Source organism: Colias croceus, chromosome 4, assembly GCF_905220415.1.
Source record: "Colias croceus chromosome 4, ilColCroc2.1".
Classification (NCBI taxonomy): Eukaryota; Metazoa; Arthropoda; class Insecta; order Lepidoptera; family Pieridae; genus Colias; species Colias croceus.
Genome location: NC_059540.1, coordinates 3,023,213 through 3,046,893, shown reverse-complemented (window position 1 = coordinate 3,046,893; position 23,681 = coordinate 3,023,213). Strand labels below are relative to the sequence as shown.

Here is a 23,681-nt window from a genome sequence, read left to right as displayed (position 1 = left end):
TCAGTAGTGTATAAATTAATGGAAGTGCAGCTTTTATTTTACAAATACAATTTCGATTATGCTGCATCCAAAGATCGAAATCAACTACAAACCGTCTTTTAAAAATGCTTCATTCTATTTTCAAACGAAACATATCTTAGACATAATTTATGAATATGCAACGGTATACTAAAGCAAGCAGCAAAAAGCATAGCTAATCCTTGCTACATTCAATCCAAAACTACACAAACTACAACTCCTTTTAAAAGCTGCAATCCAACACCCAAAATTACAAAAACGTTTGCAAAAGTCTCTAGTCATTAAAAAGCTCTCAACCTCTCGACCTTTACGACATTAGACACGATAGAAGCTGCACTTGTCGTGCTCCCGATGCCAGATAATCGGCGCACGCGACCACGTCGCATGTCTCACGATTTGGGTCAAGGCAGCACTGGGTTACAAATTGCATGCGGATTTTGAAGTGAGATACCTATTACGTTTGACAGACTATACACACAGATATATCACAATGGTCAGTTTTGGGCGAGTAGAGGCAATTACGATAGGATAGAGGGCCTAAATGTCTATGATCGGCTGTCAGTGTGATATTCGTAATCGTCGTAATTGCGGCAAAAATGCTTCTAACGGTCGGTTTTACGACTTGATAATGCAACTGATACAGAACATATCAGGAAGTTGTGAAAGGAGCCATAGATTCTTATGCATATTCTATTCACAATTCGAAACTAAAAAAATCATATTCAATTTGAAGGCGAAGTGAGGGCGTATTTGAGGCAATTACCATACCGTCACATGTTTCATGCTCTACTGATCAGTGGGAACAAAACACAGGTGTCACAGGCATGTGCAGTTACGGAATGTGAACAGAGGAATGGTTATCGAGGGGTGATGTATAGAGTAAAAATACGGATATGACGTTTAGGAATAGTGGGAAGTATCCGTTTTACTGGCGAGGTGAAGATGTCATGTCACAGATAAATTATCAAAACGAAAAAAAAAACCTTTTTTTAAACAAACTCTTCGGAAATGGCTTTAAAATGTTTTATAATTATTTGTGTGTATAGTAGTTCTGAGAATAGGTAGCAAACTGTTTTAAGCTCTTAATTGAAAGAGTATTTAAATATACATATTTACAAACTAGCCCAATTGTGAAATGTAGAGCTGTTTCCAAAAATGTGTTGCAACGATTTGAGCAATGTTTTAAAAAGCTTTTAAATGTAACATTAATTTAAAAACATGTATACCCAAAGCGTCATCTTTCTTTGATAGTTTGAACGTTTGTTATTTTTAAAACAAACTACAGTTACCGCAGTATGTATTAGTTAATCAATTTGATGAACTTTAACGCTTCACAAGTTATACACAGTTACTACAGCCAAACATAATAATTATTGTCTATAAATTCAAGAGTATTAAGTAATTTTAAGATATTCACTATCAGTGATGCATCACGTATTGCAAGTTCCTACGAAGCGAGTTTGGCATCCCATCCGAAGGGTGGCAACTCAACTGTGACCCCACTAAGATGTACTTTAGTACCACGGCGAAATGTGTATCCGTTAAATTATTTTACTGACCATGAACTTATTTAGTTCATTTTCATTAAATACAACAGTAAGATCACTTATAAATAAATAAATGTTTACTTAACTGTTTTTGTTAAACATAAGCAGTTGTAATTAACTGAGAATTTTAAAAACTAGACACGAAAAGAAAGTTGGTTTTATAATAATCACAGAATATCTACCTGGAACTAAATAAGTACCTACTTTTTTCGGTATTTTACAATTCTACGTATTAAATGTAATTTATTTAAACCGTTCAATTTAGAGATCACAGAAACCAAATAATTTTCATTAGTTAAAATTATTCCACAATTAAGACAAAACTTTGAAGCCAAATTGCCTGTCTAAAACAAACAACCGACATAACATAATTTACCCTAAATAGATTACATTACATTTCATAATCCATTGAATCATGAACCAAAGATGAAAGCATGTTGCCCGTAATTGCTTTGTTCTACCCACACAAAGGGATCACACACAAGTGTTTGTACCTGTATGCTAGTACCTATAGTACAAGGGTAATTCCCCTAGAGACAGCGGGACGTCAGGTCGCCAGATGTGGTACAACGCTGTTGAATGCTTTTCTGCATTAGGATTCTAATGCAGAGAAGCATTCAACCCTTACGTTTGCTGTGTATTTAGAGATTGCATGGTTCCTATATTCAAGCACAAAATACTAGACTACAAATTTTTAAGAAAACATGAAATGTATTTATAAATTTTTCGGTGTAATTAGATAAAACTGCTGTTCTGTTAGCCTTTTATACGCAATACCTAACACCGCAATCCTGGGTTTTTTTTATAGTTTAGTTTTAGTTACAACTAAAATTGCTCTGCGAACATAATACTAACGTTATCCTTTTAACTTCAAATAGCATGTTCTTCATCAGCGTAACCTTAACTAGTTAACCTAAAAAGATGTACTCGGTCAATTCAAGGAACAATCTAAAAGCGGCCATTACGAAGCACGGACCGTTTCTGACTAATGAAACAGATATTATTAGATCGCGATCCACTTGACAAATGGATTTAAGACACAAATCAGAATCAAAAATAACCGATCGCCCGACCGTCTGTGGGAATATGAGAGATTAATTTTATGGGGGGCGCGTTTTGAGCTACGAGAAAGGGTTGTCAAAACTTTGAAACACAAAGAAATATTTTAATACTGTACAAATTATATATTTCTATAGGTACACAAAATAGCAGTAACATAAATAATGTAAGAGTGCTCGGAGAAACATCGACAATCTGCGGCTCAAAAATCAAGAAAACATAACAAACGTACGGCGTAATTTAAGTTATTTGTGTCAAGAGTAACACGATCAAACATTAATTATTTGACAATCAAAAAACTTAAAAACAAAAAGCATCGTGCGAAAAATCAACCAATTACTTGTCATCCCTATCTAATCTGCCCCTGCGTAACAATGCTAACAAAGGCGCCTGCGCACTGCATTGTGCGATTTCGACGCAAAATTTTTCCCTCGAAACAACAAAGCGTTGGAACAATCGGTCGCCGGGAGCTCACGCTTTACGCATTATAACAATGACGCTGATGAAATTCGTCATCATTTTTGACCAATTTGTTACCAGTTTTGTCAGCGAGGAAAATGATGGTGATATTTTGTTTAATTGATTCATATATAACTTAAAATATTAAAACCCAATACATTACGATTTATGACTATTTATTGAGGAAGTTTTGCAATAATAGTACCTACTAAACTTTGTATAAATTCATGACCCAAGAAATAAAGTCAAACACAATATACTGAATATAAATACATACTCATAACTGATTCAGAAGTTTGCCAGAATTCAAGCACTAAAAAAGTTGCATACAACGAACCATTAGTAATTCAATTCGACCTAAGGCACAACATTTTCCAACATCCTGTGCCTAATGTCGCAAACAGCGCAGCACATAATTATCACAAATATTTAATCAGACCAAACCAATCACAGAACACACTGTATCCACAATTTAATTCCTCGGCCAGAACGTACATTTACCTACACCCTGTATACCAGATATACACATCAAACGCACGTGACCCCTTCCCCGCGGGGTGCATCGTATTAGGCATGCATGCACTCCCCCGGGTCCATCAGTTTGGCAGTCGGACTCGATCGATGATGCTGCATCGTCTGACCCTGTTTGCAACGCGCCTATTGAGCTTTAGATTTATGCGACCAAGAACCTGTAAACTTTTCATCTATTTTAGTTGCGCTGTGCGCTATAAATAGACAGAAAAAAGGGAGATAATCACAAGATATTAATTTATTTTCTTTTGACTTTGTAATATTTAATTTCTTTCGGACAAATAAAACATTCTTATCTAAATCATTCTATTTTACAACTGACCATAGGAAACGTCAGCTTAAATAGTACCTACAGTTTTAAATTATTTCTAAAGGTCACAACTTTCAAGCTTTATAGGTACTCACGTTGAGTCAAACACAAGAAAACACAATCTTCCTTTCTCCCATAAAAAAACATTAAAAACTTTACGACATAGCTTCCTCCGGTTCATAATTTCATAAATCAGTCGATACATAAATGTTTTGTACGCACAAGCACGGAAAGTTTTCATAAGCTTTCGTCAAACTAATCCATAAGTATTACTACGATTTACGGTCATACTTTAATGACGTTGTTATGCCCGTTAACAAAATCCTTTTGGACATGGCATAGAATACGAGAGACTTTATCACGCAATAAATTTTCTCTACCATTGTGCAAAGATAGCCAATAAATTGTCACGCTTTTGATCAAAGCGAGGGGTTGAAATGCCCTTATAATATTCGCGTTACTTTGGATAGAGCTGGGGTGAAATGTAGCAGTGAGGTCGGTATATTACAAAATGATTATTTGAATAAATAGATGTTGATAGTGTATTGATGATATTTGTTTAGCTTTGGACATAATCAAACAAATGTCGGAAATCGTAGAAATTAACTGTGATATATACTGGTCATTATCAAAATTATTAAAATGTGAAATTCTATTTTATCTAATGTTAAATGAATTTAAAACATTTTACACAACTACAGTTAACGGTAAACCATAAGAAAGTGATATCCAAAATAAGCTTAAATTTAATTCAAGGACATGTCTCCTTAACTCTGAGAAGGGATCTAAGTTAGACCCTTTGTAACAACATAAACAATACGTGAAGGGATAACAAAAGCAGGGATGACTGTCTCTTTGCATATTGTGAGTAAAATATTCGATAGTTACCTACATTAACTTGTGTAAATATGACTCTACATTATCTATGGAACAATCTATAGGTACATAATTTATACACAGAATAAATATTGAGTCCAATTCCAAACCGTCAGTGCCAAAAAAAGTACAAAGAAACGAAAAATTAAACATTTTTGAAAAAAGAACATCAACATCGTTCCAAATACGTCACACAATTTAACCATCGAGTGATTCGTATCAATACCTACTAGACCATCAATACAAAGTCAACAATACTATGACAATACTGTACCTTTTAATGTACACCGCAGTTCAATGGAAATTACACGCAATCGGGCACAATTAACATGAACCGCACTATATCCTGTGGGCGGTGCTAACAGTACGTTGTTGTACTACCGCTATGTACAACAATACAGTGATGAAATTTTCGAGATAAAACTGCATTTTAATGTACATTATTAACCTTTGTAATTATTTGTGAGAAATTTAAAGCGGCATCGCGATGAACAAACGCTTGAATATTTACATTAACTGTAAAGTGTGTACATTTAAACACGAGAACTATAATTAACAAAGTAATTTGTTATTTTAAGAAGTAAATTAATATCAACATCACAACAGGTAAGTACACCCGCTTAGAATTGGCTTATTTTTATTTTTTTATTTTAAACACTTTATTGTGCTGCCAACATAACAAAAGTAGGTACAATAGAACTTAAACTAGTACAAACAACACAGAGGGCGGCCTTATTACTAATAAGTAATCTCTTCCAGGCAACCAACAGATTGTGTGAAAAACAATATTACTACAGCGGAGGTAGGTAAAAAAATAAACATAAATAGATGATATTAAAAATACATAATATACACACTAAAATAAGATATAATATACCATACCAAAAGATATATACAATATATACATAATAATAATTATAATGCTATAAATAAAATAAATATAATAATATATTAATACATCATAAAAATATAAACATAATATACTATAAAATATACTACAATTATACAAAAAAACTATATCGATTCAAACGCAAGATTTAAAAAGTGGTCACGTATGAGGCTCTTAAATTTAGACAGAGTTTGAGCTTGCCTTATGGGTATGGGTAAGGAATTCCATAGGTTAATGGCCGTAATAGTAAAAGAATCACCATAAAAGCGCGTGCGATGGAAAGGTGTGCACAGGACAAGCCTATCCACTGAACGAAGGGAATAGCTTTCACAGTGCAGGAAGTCAAATTTATTTTTAAGGTATGAAGGAGTCTTAGGGTCAAACAGGACACGATAAAGTAACTGCAAGTAATGCACATTCCGGCGAAAGCGGACTGGGAGCCACTTGAGCTTCATGCGGAAGGAAGAGACATGGTCGTATTTGCGAAGACCAAATACAAACCGGATACCATAGTTCTGGAGGCGCTCAAGTTTTTCTATCTGCTCGACTGATAAATCAGGAAAGCAAGCATCAGCGTAGTCACTTAGGCTTAGGTACTTAAGACCTTTATTAATTATTAAGAAGTATTTCATTGAAAACAACAGGAAGAGTCAGATGAAAGTGATTGATAGAGAATTAGTACCTAATACCTTCAAGTACCAATCGCCCTCAAGGTCACGGTTATCAATCAAGATAAGATAGCAGGTGATCAATTACTTGAGACGCCTTAATACTAACGGAAAAGGAGAATAAATGTGTAGGTATGTTTTAATTCGAGAACATTCATGTTTGGGAAGAAATTTTATAGCCTACTGCAATTATAATAACAGGAAACAAGCTTCTGTAAAATATTAATTATAATTAAAAATAAAAACGATGTTCATATAGACGACGTTTCGATTTTAATTTAGGTACATAAAGGAGAGCTTTTTACTATCGCATAATTACATTTAAATAATAGTTTGTTTATGTTACCCAAACTACCTATAGTAACATATCTTATTTCCAAGAATACTAAAATTATGTCTGTGAAATCTTTATTTTCAACCCTTTCAAAACGTTAAATTTCTACTACATTCCCGATTCTTATCCCAATTAACATACATAACATTTCGAACAAAATTTCGACAATTACACATTTGAAGTACACCATTAGCATGTTTATAATCTGTATCAAACATTCAGAACTACAAGCAGAACTACAACACATGGCGTCATAATTTGTAATACGATGTTATAAGTGATCATGACATAAGATCCAAAGATAATGCGTACTTGATTGTTGAGATAATTGTTTCAATATCTTGAAGATATCATTTCTATGTATTACAAAACGTAAAACATGTTTATTATGGGTTGAACTTAGTATAGAAGAAAGAACAAATGCATCTCTAGACTCTAGATCCTAGAGCATAGGTGAACTTGCATTTAATATCATTAATCATCATCATTTTTGGCACTAACAAAACTAATGTTTGAGAATTAAAAAAATATATTTTCAATTTTTGAACACATATTGAATGCCCATTTATGTTTGCAGTTAAAGAATATTGAGCTCAAACTAGCATATTTATTATTTGTTCACTATTATGTCAGTTATTATAGGAGAACATACAAAATCGATAAAAATCTATTACATAATTTCAAAGCATGAAGCATAATTTCAAAAATGCATTAAAGATATGCATCAAAGAATCAACATAATATAATACGCTACAAAATCTATACAGAAATGCCCATATCCAGGCATGTTTTTTCATCTCATCAAGAGAAGCGACTAACGTCTTACGACAGGCATGAGGCATCGCTCGCATAGCATCTATTTGTTAGGTATATCAATTTATTCAATTGCTTTGAATCGGTCGGCATGACATGCGGGCTGGATAAGGGTTGTCACTTGTCAGAAAGAATGGGCCAGTGGATATGCGACTTGTATGAATAATTTAGTTTTAAATTTCAGATAGGCCTTATACATTTTTATAGCGATTTTAAAATATAATTTTTGTTATTTTTACATGACTTACAAACGAGTTTTTAATATCCAATACAATGTATTAATCCCTGCCCAAACAAATCCTATTTAGATTTTTATACTGTGCGACTACGAATTATTCTAAAATTAATAATTATACAGGTGACAACCCTGTATCCACGTGACACGAGCCCGAATGAATGGACAAATCACTCGGCCATTTCAGCACTCGAATCTGATTGATTTATTGTTGTTTGTAAATCACGACCGCCACAGCCAATGGGACACACATGCCATTTGAATCGAAACAAATACGAGACAAATATGGAATTAATGAAACACTAATAACTAGTGAAACAAATGGTCACAGATTATATATTCCACTGTGAAACATATGGTGATTAAAATTGATTCATAATTTATGGTCGTTTGTAAATTTTACAAAACAATAAATGGTAAAAACGTATTCAAACTTTAAATTAATAATTTTATTACGTAGATTGAGACTTTGTATAAGTTACTGCTATTAATAAATTCATTTTTAAGAATGGTAATAAAATTCTATGTTTCTAAAATTATAGTCTATGCCCATATGTGTTCGATAATTAAATATATTTTTTAGAAAGTTAGCCATTTAAAGAATGCCAAGGTCTACATCACTGATATTATTAGATCGAATAATCTATTTTTCACACCTGTCCCTACTAGTAATATAAAGCATATATAAAAATAATGTTAAGCACGACATTGTACTGTATTTGACCTTTGCGCTAAATATTTCCAATCAATGTCTCATTCGTTAATCCATTTGACATAAGTGTTACGTTATATTGCACGGGATAGTATATCTTATTACTATCACAATAGTAGTAAAATTAGCTTGAATTGAGCAGTCGATAGTTTGATTGATAATGTAAGTGTAGACAGCCTTCAGGCAACATTCGGGTCAGAAGATGACGGCTTGACATCTCGACGGCTTTATAAAGGAATTGATGGTGAACCTGACCCAATATTTTTTATTATTTGGATACTACATATTGTAAAAATTCTTAAATAATTATATTTTAATGAATTTCCCTCATATTAGGAATGCAATAAAATTCATTAGGTTAAATATATTATGTGATCGTGTGATAAACAAACCTAACATATAAATATCCTGGCAGGTGTGTTTATGAATAAATTATATAAAATAACAGTATTTTAAACTTATACAAAAGATAGAAAGTTATTTATTTAATTTATAGTTCTTTATTTATTTTAGAAATCTCTATAACATTAAAATTTCTCTGAAATATGCGTTTTAGTGAAATTGAATAAAAGTCAAATCTGGCGAGTTTAACAGTAACTTTGCTTGTAATAAATTAGTTAATTCGTCAAGGCCAAGAAAATCGAGAAAGAAGTTATAATTAAAAACTGACCAGAGCAGAAAAAACAAGGTCTTTGGCAACAGAACCAAGTGAACCTAAATAATTAAATTCTGAGAACGTCCGGGCAACATTTTATGATGAATTCTAAATTGTTAACAAATTAATTTATTCCATCAAAATTGAACATAATCCATCTTCGCTAAATAATTGATTATACAAATCCAATTTTGGTCGTGTTGCGAAACATAGAAAGTTCCATTTAGATTAAACAACAAATAACTCTAATCCATAATGCAATTTTCAATTACAGCGCACCTACGGCTTACGCATTACGCAACTATTGATGCAGAAATTATTCGCGTACGGAAACATTACGAGTTATTCATATTCGAACAACTGATGTCGCACAAGTATGCGGAACTTTTCATTTGGAACAATTGCGTTTATTGCGATTCCGAATTTAAAATATCGCGAACGGCGAACATTAAATATTCAGATTACCATATAAAGACATTCCGTTATCTTCGATAAACAATATCGCAACTTTTATTTTTATAGCGCGTTACAATAATATCGGCGGTGATACGGTGGATACCCGTTTCGAACCTGCGAACCGAACAACGGCGCCGGCATGTCATTGACATGGCATTTGAGATTATAACTAGTTTTTGTGTCTTCTGCTATCCTACGAGCTGCTGCTGCTGGCGAGGATGGCCCGTTATGGGCGGTGATAGTAGGTTAATTAATGAATAATGGATGCACTGCAATATTTCATGAGTTTCACCATCTGTTCCCGGCAGGCGTGCGCGGACGAGGAAGCGCAAATTTGCGTTTTAGATTCGCAACAGTGTTATGTCCGTCCGACACGTCAACCGCGCATTCAATACGCTCTCATAAAACCTCACGACGACTTTTACGCGCAATTGACAAACATGTAACCGACCAGATCTATAAAGCGAGCTGGTTCAGAAAATGGTTTCTTCCTTTTACCGCTACTCGCTTGGAAAATGTTCAATATGAAATTAATTAATTGCGCGTCAGCGGAGATTGATGTGATTACGCGATAGAGATCTCTAATACGAAAGCCTACTGGTCCATCCAGAAACTAATCAATAACGTTACATAGTCCACAATTAATTTACACGTCCTGAGCTTCTGTTGGACATAATTCGCCCGTAAGGTTATCGTCTCACGCAGAGCAGGTTGTGACTTACGCCACCTTTCGCTAAGACTGCACTAATATGGAGACGGGCAGCTGTCGTTTTTTCAATGATACCATAAGAGCTCCCGGCTCACCTGCGCGACCCAAGTTTGTTCTATTGCGATGTACGCCTGTCCGATACTACCTACCTGACGTCTTGAGATAACACCGTGACGTTTTATACTATTGACTAGCCATATGGACATTTTTCGAATGCGTAATAGAGGGCACTCACGGTTGACATATACGCTTTTAAGGTCAAAATATTTATTGAAAATTGAATATTGGAAACATAAGTGTTACACTTTAAAAGCTCTTTATTCCTTTTAGCCCGTAAAGTTGGCCATTACTACGATAGGTCCAATAGCCGTTGAGAGCTGTCGTTACTCCAAGGTACTTTTATGGGTTAGCCAGCTATGTTATAAAGTGTAGGATATTAAGCGCCCTTCCGAGAAGTGGTTTGATGAGTTTAACATACATTCCTGGGTTACGGGGCTGATGCGCATCGTTACCTCAGCTGTTATGATTGCCGCACCGTTAGACCGTGTCACCGCTATGTGCGAACATTATAATTGTAATTTAAATTATATAGCTCGGAAAACGTAATACATTAGATCATGTCTGTGCAAACGATTTGGAAAGATTTCCTTTTTGATACAAGTTTCAAGTTGAATTAGAAAAAAATAATCATGTGACCTTTGAATACAATCGTTAAGAAATAGAACCGAGGTGAATCATAATATCTTGGACACCGTTCACGTAGACCACTAGGAGCAAAAAATAAACCAATAAAATACGCAGCAGACTTTATTCAATGTAAAATTTAAACCCCATTTAAATATAAGGCATCTGTGCTGCCTTTTAAGGTCGCCCATCTTCCCTTTAGGGACGTCTCCATCGAACTGCATTCCGAATGCTCGTCACCAATTATACAACAACAACTGAAATCGCTTTTTTTTTTACTTCCCAACCGTTATTCGATCCAAACTCGTTCCCTTGGCCAAAAATGGCTACCGTGTACCAATTTCCTAGTCCCATTTTTTACACAAATATCCATGTCAATGCAATAAAAGTTCACGTGCAATTTCCATAAGTTTCGAGAGAATAAATTGTCGCTGAAGACGTGTTTACCGATAGCCGACCTCTTAACCAATATTTGTCAACATTTAAAAATAAAATCGGCAACATTTAAATCAATGTTCAACAGCTTATTTTTATATCTGCTCGCGCAGTCCGATCACTTGATACTTAGAAAATATTTTTGTTAAACTGTTGGAGACAATAAACAACGATAATTTATGCATAGGTCGCTATGAGGTTAATGTGGACAGAATTTTTAACAATATCCTATTAAAATCAAAATTCTATAATAAAATACAAGTAAAACTAATGGCAAGTAACCCAACAGGATAGCAGAATAGATGATCTCAAAATGAAACCTGATCGTCAATTAAATCAATTAGTAAGACTCGCCGATCGAACCGGCAATGTTCGATACACTTTTTGTTTGCATGACACGAATAATTAAAGCCATGGAACTTTCGGCACAGTGATCGCATTGTTTCGCTGCCCGGTGGCCTGATGACACCAATAGAACTATTGACGATAATCCGTGCGTTATTGGTACAGCAATGTAATATATTTCTACGTAATATGAGTCTTGTGTTGATGGGATGATGTCATATACATTTAGAAATACTGTCCATGGAAAGTTAGAAAATTTGACATTTGCCTCGGCTCTGTCCGGGTTGAAATCCTCAAATTTTATTAAGATTTTTTAGTCATCAATATAATTTCACCACCTCAAGTAGAATTGTTTCTAAAACAGCAACTCACTGTATCTCTATCATTTAAGTATGTGATATTGCTTCTGCATATGTCGCATACATAATGAATAGACCAACACTCAACAAACGCCATTTGTGTTTCATAACACAATATGGTATAGTTCACAAAATAATAATAAACCGTACCATCAAACAAAACAAGGAAAAGTACAATACAATGGAACTAAAGATATTCAAAGAAATAACTGTTTTTCGGTACGTAATCCAAGGTCAGATTTAGTGATATTAGTGTGACTGCAGCATAAACCTATGGGAAGTAATAATAAACAGAACAATGAGTGTTCTGATTGATGTGTGTACGTCATAGCAGACTCGTAAACTGGCTCTGGCTTTGTAGTACCGTCCATAGCGATAGCGGTGTTTAATTCACAAGTTCGTAATTCAGAAGTTCTGCTTATAGATTTTCTGGTGTAAATAACACATTAGAACCAGATTCAATGTCTATTGTCTATTACGATTTCTTTTTATCGGTTTTCATGTTTACGATATTGAAATTTTTCTACATTCAGGAAAATGTATGAAAGTATGTAGAAGTGATTGTTTTTAACTGACGTTAAAATTAAGCTTATCGCGACTTATCTTTCGATGATTCAGATCTGACGAGTTGTTATTATCCTTAATTATGCGCACTCAATTAACATCTGCTACTACTTTCGACTTCAGACGATATAACATATTTACATAAAATTCCATTTGTATAGAACAATATGTAGCACGATATAAATACGTATGAAATCAACCAATAAAATGTTTACGCGCACGCATTAGCGATGCAAACAATTTCTTTTCGTGCGAGCAATGTTGTATAAACGTCTTTCAACCGTTGCCAACATTGTATACTTTTTAATCGCCAATAATGTCCCGAGGATAACACGGCCATTAAGCGATTTAGCGCCACCTCGGATTCCTGTCTAAACTAAGCAAATGTGACTTTATTAGTTCGATTTAAGGGTCAATTTAATTTGGATGATGGTGTGCGTTATCCTGGACGAAGGCCAACAGGCAATTGAATGAGTGACGGTGGAGAAGACGGTCACGAACTGACTATTTCGGGGAGGTCGAATGCTGAAGTGAACCTGAGTCAGCTCTTGAGTTGCCCATTGAGGTGGCTACGGGTGTTTACGATTGCTGGAGCTCTTTGAGTTTCGCGGACCATCTGTTACGAGATGATTATACAAAGTTAAATTGTAGTTGTTGACCAAGTGTTATTTTTAATTTGCACTTGACGTGCGTATTTGAAATTGAGGAAAAGCTGTGTTTGTATTATTATGAGTTAATTCCATACGCAATAGAAATAGAGATGATAGAAAAAGAGATCATCTTTATTTGTAAAATCAAATTCTATATTGGTATTAGAATTAGAATATTTTACATGGTCTGGATTACAAAAGTAATACAGGGTAAAATCGAGTGTCAATACGCGATGTTTGAATAAATCAAGAGTGTGTCAAACGTGACTACGGTACTGAGGAGCACATTACTTTAAGGGCTGTATTGTAAAGATTTCTTATGGTAGAGTTAGTTTCTGTGAAACATTTCTATAAAAGGAAAAAATAAAAGTGTAAAGTTAAATAATCAATCCATTTCTATTATTTTTCAACCATATTGAATCGAGTTAAAAGGTTAAGGCGATTATAGAGTTGGACGAAATTCGTTTCAATTGGAGACGATAGAGCAAGCTATTTTCATATACCTATTATAAAATAGCGTAATTATACTGTTTTAATATTAGATATATTTAGCTCAGACTTAATATCTGCAATAATATTATCGTTGGCAGCCCTAACTCCGCACGTACATCTCGTCTAGATCAGGACATTATCCCTTTGATAGACAATCATCTCTTCATTTCTATTGAGATTCGCTGAGTAATTGGAGTCATGCTGTCTCTTAGATATTGCGACATTTATACCGTTGTGCTGAATAATATGCTAAGGCATTTCATTTAAACATTTTGCAGAGAAAATAAATAAGGACAGAAAATAACTATAGACTTTCGGGGGAGCATTGCAAACCTAAGCTTGTATTAAAAAAGGATTTAGTCAAATTTAATCATTTTCAACAATATGAATGAAATGCATTCAGGGTTTATAATCTGAAATATTTTATTTTCGTATTATGTAATAATGTAACATGCAGTATTGTATCGGCATTGGCGTAGAAAGAGGAGAGGCGCTATGAATCTTTTTAATATTTTTTTCTAACACCAGTTGAAGGCAGATGATTAATATCATAATTACAGTCTGAACAAAATGTTCGCTCGTCGTTCTGAAGATAAATTTAACTCTCTGATTTGCGAATACCTATAGAAAATGATCAGATAAATGTAATGACATAATATCTATGATAGCAAGTTTTAGAAAATATTTCTCTCTTTTTTAAATATAGGTAGTGCAGTCATAGAAAAGATTTGATAAAAAAATGAAGCTATTGTAACTAAACTATCGATTGTAAGATATCGATTTTTTAATCGCTACTATTAAAATGATAGAGTCTATTCAGATTTACAAATAAATATTATTCAGTAGCAATTTCGGCACAAAAAGCTGTAAGATACGACACAAACAAGTCAATTAGTTAAACGAACGGGCGGGAATATGATATGACGATATAGTTAAGGTCAAGTTACAACATAGAGTGGCCTTCGGTGTACTAGTGATGAATATAGGCCGATATTTTGTGTGATTAATTCAATCACATAATTGTATTCGTTTATATAGCTCACGATACACGGAAAAACGTGTCAAAACTGGTCGGATTTCGATAAAATATCTACAAAATTACTCTACATTATGGCATAGGTATATACCTAAGTAATGAATTCAATCTGACCTTCCAAGAAAAATATTTAAATTATTTTTCTTTACATGCGGCGTAGTTTATCAGCTAATGGTCACTACATGAGTAAAACAACAATGATCGCATGTGGCACGGTATTGGCAGAGCAAAATGTGTACGCAAGAAATATTACAAATATTTGATAAAAAGTGCATGCACAGCACAGCTATTAATTACGAATTCCGATGAAAATGAAGAGACAGCACGCGTGCAGTTTTTGCAACGTTCGACTAATCCTACGCATTTGCTGAAGCAGAAAACGGAAAATTCTGCCATAATAATATTACTTGATAAGACTAATAAACAGGAATCGTGTAGCGTATTATCAAACCGGCGCTTTGTTTAGATAAGCGGTAGGTATTGTTTAAGATAACACTGGATGGTGTTCGAATTTATCGCGAAAAACTGCGTCAATCGCGGTATTTTGATTCCGCTCACCTTAGCTCCAATATTGGCGTTCATCCAAGCTCACGCGCAGACGGCTGTGACTGCAGATACCGTCCAGTATACTCCACAACACAGTACCTAGGTTCAGAACAGAACACACAACGGCAACCGGAGAGTCGCGATAACACAGAACAATAACCAATGTTGGTCTTTCACATCACAACTATCACAGGTGCACGAATTTTGTAAATACGCTCGTAGCCGGCGACACGTGCGCTCTCGACAGTATACCGCGCTAATTTCGATAGCGGCTCGGACGACGAGCGGCACCCCTACTACACGACTGCCGTACGCGGATGGTACAGCTCGACTGACGAGACGCCGGCCGCCGGCATAGCATAGCGCACTCGGCCGTTTTCCCAACCCCTTGCGCTCATCCCTGTACCGAGCTTCTTGCAGCGAGCAAAAAATGAGAACGTCATACCGTACCACGTTTCAGTCGAAGCATCTTACCACTTTTTCATTAAATCGCGTAATTATTCACACCATTTAAGGCGCTGAATTAACGTACGAGCGTAAATAGTATCGTCTCGGGTCGGATTCTCATGTGAATGTTGCCAGTGGAAACGATAATCGTCCGGCGATTATGGGAATGCGAGTTTTTAATACAAAAACATTATGGTAAGTAATTGTGCGACGATTAATAAGACCAGAAATAATTATACAATTGTATGTGTAATAAGATATGATTAATGGAAATGTTAATTTACGAAATACTGATCATTTTTGCGATGTTAACTTTATAAAGAGTTTTCAGAACTCAATAATTATTTAAGGAGAACAATAGTGAAGTGTTTCATTCAGGTAATATTTATTTTTATAATTGCCAGTTATGATAAATGTCCCAGAAATTCCTCACTATAAATTAAGTAAACAATAATTCATTTATTTATCTAGATTGTGATAATCTATTTATTTTTTTATTTTATTTTATTTATTTATTTTATTAAAAACTTTTGGTACACATACAGTAAAAATCTTACAAAATTACAATGCAATTTATCTTTCTTAATGCCTTATACATGGTTATATATATTATAAAACGTCTTTTTTAATGATTTATACAGGAAAAATTCTTTCTATTCACCAAATCCAATTATAAAAGATAAGCGAACTTTATTGAATATTATAAAGCGTATTCATGCAAGTTTGCAAATAAGATTTAAAAGCTCCTTGGAGAACAAACGTCGCATTTATTTTAATAATTATGAATTCCTAATCATATTATCCATTTATTCAAATAAAGCATTATTATTAATGAAGATAAAAAGTAAATAAATAAACCTTATTTTTTATAAACATCCCATCTTGTTAATAAGATGCAAATTGCAAATGTTATCCAGATACGGATAAGCAATCAAAGGAAAGGAAACATAACCATCCTTATTATTACCTTACACGTATAAAATAGATCGTGTGTGCCGAGGTCATGTGTCAGAAGTGAAACTTCTTTGGCAAGATTCAAAGATACCAAAATCACTCTACTCCTTAAAATTTTAATCTCAACGCGCCTAAAGAAGTTTCACTTCAAAACATTCAATGTCACCTAGACAATAAGGAGAGTGTGCAATGGGCGGACGGGTGACGCCGGCTGTCGAAACTAGCTATGAGCTATCACGTACAAGCAACGGTACCACTGCACTCATTTGAATTTAGTCGCACTGTGTTTTGAGGACGCGATATATTTAGAATAAACAATAATAGTGTTTCCTTGTGTATTTTACGCGATTTCAGATATGTGACGGTCAGACTGCGCTGCATGTTCGCTTATAATATCCAATGACACGGTTTTAAATCTTGTTTTTTTATGCAAGAGAAGGCAACAGAGCAGACGCGTCACCTGATGGAAATTAAAATATGCTAATTTTCTTTTTCTTTTATTGGGGCTGACCTGACGGGCTGACATTTTTTGTAGTGGCTTATTGAATTAATGTTAAGAGAAAATTGTGAATAAAATTTAAGTTGTGATTTGGAATTGAAATTAGTTAAAATAAATGAACGCAAATGCGTGCTAAATAAGTTTCAATACAAACTGACTGTCTCACAAAGCGATGTACGACGTACATTAAAGGTTTTATATACTACTTAGAATAAACTATTAATACATTATTTATAAGCAATGTGAAAGTAACACATTGAAAGTTAACGTTCTATATAATAGTTATGTAAAGTGTAAACTTGGTAGAATATAAACGACTATAATATATTGTAATATAAAACAATTCGAATAAAAGAAAACCATTTGTGATGTTATCAAACAATCTAGTGATATAATTTTTATGTTTTTGACTATTACGGAAATTTAAATTAACATACTTACATAATTGTTTTGAAAAGCGCATATAAAATATCTGTTATACACAAAACAACTAATTAAAATGCTGATTTTAAAAGATAACATATATTCGATCTGTTTTGATATCTATCTTCGATAACAACTTTAAATACTTGCTCTATTAGGTAGAGGTTTGTGATTATTCTAGAAGATTTTTGTACAAAATTCTTATACATACACAAGTATTTGTTCATTAAGAAGAACCTACAATTAATCTCGCAAAAGGCCGGATGACCAACCACTACACATTCATTTTGCACGAGAATAAAGATAAGACGAATGAATGAAGATTATCGTTTATAGCATCGATAACCCGACCGTGTGAAGTGAACACGTAATATATAGAGCGGATCAAAGGATGAAAGCGTACGTAATTCGATCGCGTTATACTTGATTGATAAGTAGAATAACTGCGCTTGCTTCCTTATTATTGTCATAATTTTCTATCGTCGTTGTTATAAGTCATGTTTGTAAGAGATTATTGTAGACGTCCTGTTAATATAATGTACACATTAACTAGCTGATACTCCCAGGGTTCAATATTATATATGCACTGTATACAAATATAATATATCCACTAACTGCTATTCCCAGGGTTTTATCGGGTAAAAGGTAGGCACACAAGTATATATAGGAAGTGTAACATAACTAAAAACTTGAATATAGAAGTAATAAAATGTACATAAAGTTTCTAGTGGAAATCATCAGTTATTTTTATTCGTAGAGTTACTTATGGAAAGCCACTTTATTATTAAAGTACATTAAGTATTCATTTTCAGTCTCATAAATGCTACACAATTTACAGTTTAACTTACACTGTGTTATCGTTAACAACAATTCAATTTAAATCCATAAAAACCTTCACTTTCAAACCGCTCGAGCTCATTACATGAAAAACGCAATGTCAATAAATACGTCCACATTTTCAGCAATCGTTAAGTATTTCCCTTACTTTCTCCAAGCATTGTATCGGAGGTGTCGATTTATCGACGTGCCGTATCTTCGACAAGGGAATCGAACCTACGCCCAGCGTGAACAAGTTTCAGCGTTGACTCACGGACTATGGTTATCGAATGATATTCTGGGGCAAAAAGAGAAATATAGTGAAGTAAACAATAGTATATACTTGTTTTTTTTAATTGCATGTTTGGGCAATGGAAAGGAAATAGGAAAAATACAACATATTCTAGAATGAGTACTTATAATATCAATTTATTAAAAGAAAAGAACCATATATTTCTTTTAATTTATACTTAGAGATTTGTAAGCTCTACTTTTTAGTAAAAAAGTAAAGTAAATTTTTTACTGTAAATTTGTATCAGACTATCTTGTTTCAATTGCATATTTCTTCTTTAAATAACGGTAACAAAAATAATGGAACGAACAGTATAATTGTTTGCATTAATTGCGTTTATCACGATTATATAATATTTTATAACTCTTTCATGTATTATTTACTATTCAACCTTTATAACAGGTGACGCGTTTTTCTTTCAGGATCATAAAATGGAACAAATATAACCTAAACACCAGAAAAAACAGCTAAAATCCAACAATGTCCATCACACTGTATTCTTCCATTGAATCATTGATTATGGAACCTAAACTTACACGCATTCGAGTTACGACCCACTTACTAGTTACACTGCTGCACCAATCTCAAACAGAACAGATTTTACTCACAAATGTACATTTCACTTACAGCTGGCTAAATTTGCCCAAGGGAAGAACCGACAGGAGATTGAAACCCCTCTCATTTCCCTATGTAAAGGAAATGAACGCTTGCGATAGCAAGGTTCCATTCTCGACACTACATGTGTTATAAATCTGTTTATTCTATATTCATGTATGTATCGGAGGCTGCATAATTAAGATTGCAACGGCGGGAGATTTATTTTTTTAAAGCACTTGAAGGCAAAGCTAAGGCGATTACATCATTAGTCTCTAACTGTAAGGCGTTTTTACACGATTCGATTTATTACCAGGTTTAGTATCCACAAGAGCGCAAAAACTATCAAATATATACAATATTTCATACCATAATTTAACTTTCACTAATTTTCATGAACGATTCTAGACCCGTCCATAATTCTATAACATTTGTAATGTTGTTTGTATTTTGTAGGATTCATAAAGTACCTAATCATAGGAACAGTTATATTGGGCTGGTTTCTGTTGTAAGTTATAACAAAGTATTAATATATTAGAGAGAACTAAAGAAAATGTATTAAACCAAGATATAATTAATAGATTTATAACAATTAAATTTGGATAAAAATACTTTTATACGTATCGCAGGTCAAAACTAGTTATTTATATAGACTTGAAATAGCTTAGTACATTCGAAAAGCCCCGACAAGGAAAACCCAGGGTATAAAATGTGCAGTGACCCCATTAAAATATTTTACTGTTGAGAGAGCAAGGAAAAGTTCACAATATGTAAATAACTTCTAGGGTTTTACGTTTGTATTTTAAAGATTTTAACATTAAATTTTCCGAAGTATAAAAACTCGTTCGCGAGAAGATATTCTGTTTTAAAAAGTTTTTACACTAAACGTAAAACCCAAAATTACAAATATGTTGTGTTCTTTCGTATTCACGTATATTATATTGGCCAAGTTATTGTCAGGCGAATGTTTGTGTATTGTTATTTTTTGTCTCAAAAGTACTAATAAGAATAGTATGTACCTACTACCTACTGCAGAATTTATTATTTCGGGTATAAAAACGTTTAAACTTTTTAAAAAAATGTATTATATTCATCATATAAAAACACATTACAAACCCCTCTTTATTTTTAAACACTTCAAAAAAACTACAAAAAATCCCCAGTGTACACACGCCCTAATCTCGAACACATCTACAAATCCGTCGGAAATAGCATATCACGTAGCTGTCGATAATGCAGGCAATTAATAGTGCGCCGGCGCAGGTATCGAGACAGGTAGTTGTAGGAAACATTCCTATAGTTAATTGATATTTGCATAGTTAGTCGCTGTAGTGAGTTCAACGAGACGTGGTTAGCGGATGATGAGGTCAAGTTTTTGGTTTAATTTTAAGATTGATGATTAAAAAAATGTTCTATGAAGATATTTAGTATTGTATCTTGTTTTGTACAGAATAGAACAATTATTTCGTAAAGCCGATGTGTATGATGGTTTGAATAATTTAGAGAAGTGGTGCATTGCATAAATATGTAATAAGTAGTGAATAAATATGTAACTGTTTAATTTTTTATAGTAACATTTTTAAAGTTTATTTTTAAGTAGCCAGGTCTTGTAGTAATGACTAGCTGCGCTCCGCGGTTTCACCCGCGTGGCTCCGTTTCTGTTGGTCTTAGCGTGATGATATGTATAGCCTATAGCCTTCCTCGATAAATGGGCTATCCAACACCGAAAGAATTTTTCAAATCGGACCAGTAGTTTTAGAGATAAGCGCGTTCTAACAAACAAACTCTTCAGCTTTATAATATTCCTTTGGTGTTACTTACTGAGATATTAGAAGATATAGACAAACCATAACTGTATTTTAAACTATATTTTTTACTTCTCACCCATCTAAAACATAATCACTGACAAAATAATCAATTAAAAACTACCCTACAAAATAAACAAAATGCCACACCGCTATGCGCTCACTATACTCGTTAGCACTATACGCGGAAGTTGCATCTGTGACCTATCCTTAGCTTAATTTACAGCATCCAGTACTTAAGGCTTTTCATGTATTAGCCGATGACCCCACTTTGCACGTTGTGATATAACCGATTATTAAATGGAGCTAAAGTTATAGGGCACATGTTTGCTAGTTTCCTGTTTCATAGTATATTAAATAAGTAGGATACTGACATTATTTTATATTTTTGTGATTTAATCTATTGTTTTATTGTATTTTCCTTTTTCAATGTGAGAAATAAATTGTGTATTCTTCACTGGATGATATTGTCAACATAATATGAATTCAATAAATTTAAATTTTAACTCATATTTATTTGATTCTTTTCCGTAAGTATCGAATGATATTGAGAAATTGCTATTCAATAAATCAACTTTGTAGATTGATATTATACAGTAAAAAGGTGATTGCTCGATTGATTTACGCATTTTAACAAATAATACAGTACGGTTAGCAATTTAGTTTTTCCAAATTTGTCATAGAGCAACGGCCTCAGTTCTAATTCGCAGAAACGAATCATTTAGTTTTCATCAGTTTTTACATTAACCCATTTGAAAGACAGTTATCTGCCACAAAAATATTACAACGGCAACTCTTTTTGTTAAATTGCTAATTGTTAAATATAATTGATTTATTTTGCACAACTTCCAAATTAAAAATATTGTTGAAACAGTTTGCTACTAGGTTTGCTTTACGGCCCCCCCCATTTTTCCAAGCCTTGTCGTGGCGGGGGGGCTTAGTACCTGGGTTGCAAGCCAGCATCTTGGGGAAGCTAATATGGAATAGACAAGTGCCGCTCCCGATTTGTTTTTCATAAAACTATACGGGATGCGGCTATTTGACGTTTGACGGAATGCCATTGGCATCATTGAAGAAGGTCCTTGGAGACCAACGGCTGCAACACAGCGATGGATGGCGGTTGGTGAACCGCGGCGCGGCGGGCTCAGCGGGAGGATGTCCCTTGCTGGGCATTGGGGCTTTGGCCCTCCGCCGGGCAAACTGTTACCTCTAACGTGCGACGTTGTCATGTCTAGCGGCACGTTAGAGACCAGGGGGCTTGCCTTAATCGGCCGGCCCAAGAGGAAGGTGACCTCAGAAAAAACCCCTCCAATTCGGCGTTGGGGCGCCCCCCGGGGCCAAAGCGCGGCGTCGAATTTCTGCCTCCCGCCGGGTGGCAGGTGTCTTGGCGAGTGGATCAAGTCGGAGCGGCCAACCCCCGGATACCGCCCGTCCTCCGGGGCGTAATAGGGTTACCCGGGAGCAGGGGGCACCTCCCGGGCGGACCGTATACATCCCCCATGCTCGTGGGAACTTACCAAGTACAATATGAAACCCCAACTTGAAGTAGAAGGCGATATGCCGAGAGAATCGGCGATTAAAAGGTGTAATGTTGTGTTGGAACGTGTGACAGGCGCTACCCCAACACCTACCACAGCTGCTGGTGGAACTGTCAACCGCTCTTATGCGGTAACAGATGCGGCCGCAGAGTCGGACTCTCCCCACTCTATGGCGAGCATCAATTCACAAACTACTATGAGCCCCATGGTTCGCCGGGAGGCTCTATGTACCCCGAATAAGGAGTCACGTTTTTGGCGATGTCGAAAACGTTCTCGGTTGGATGATGGAAGCTCTAGTGACACTTCCATCCCATCTTCGTCTGGAAGAAAACCTCGGACAGGCCTGCGCAAGGCGCACAGGGCAGAAAAGGATAGCCAAGAGGAAGTAGAACACAGAGCAGCAGGCTCAGGAGATCCAGAGCCAAAACCTGTGCGTTCGCCCGCCGTAGAGTTGCAGACGACTGACGCGAACACAAACACAGCGACCGAAGATCTACGGAAAAGGATCGAAGTTAATCTGGCGACCGTAGAACAGATCGCCAAAGCGTCCAATCGCCTAAAGACGACCTATGTAGCCGATCTGAGAAACGCTGCTAGGGCAATTAGAGAAGATGCCGATTCCCTTGCTTTTAGGACGTTAACTGACGAAACAAGTGCGCTTCGTGCAGAAAATGAGCGTTTGCGCATAAGGCTTGACTTTCTCCAAAGTGAGATGCGAGAAATGCGACTGCTCATGCAACGGGGCCCGGTTGCCTCTGCACAAGCAGCGGAGTTGCCGCAGGACTTCGAAGCCAGGATGATCCGTCTACTGGGAGAGCTGATCGATGAACGGTTTAATAACTTAGTGCCTCAACCAAATCCGCAATCGCGATCCCGCCCGTCTACTGCGGCGGATAGACGAGGTAGCCGGATCGCTGATATTCGACAGGAG

At 35.1% G+C, this 23,681-nt stretch overlaps 1 protein-coding gene across 13 annotated transcripts in view; it reads right to left on the bottom strand.

Moving 5' to 3' along the window:
* Positions 1 to 23,681, bottom strand: part of LOC123691150 (rho GTPase-activating protein 21) — a 296,813-nt gene that overhangs the window by 131,142 nt on the left and 141,990 nt on the right. Inside the window, exon 1 of one of the 13 annotated variants that reach the window (XM_045635408.1) lies at positions 15,395 to 15,725. The exons of the other annotated variants lie outside the window; for them this stretch is intronic. Coding sequence (XP_045491364.1) covers positions 15,395 to 15,418 — 24 coding nt within the window. The 5' untranslated portion in view covers positions 15,419 to 15,725. Of the gene's footprint in view, positions 1 to 15,394; positions 15,726 to 23,681 lie in introns of those variants that run through there. 13 annotated transcript variants of the gene reach the window in all.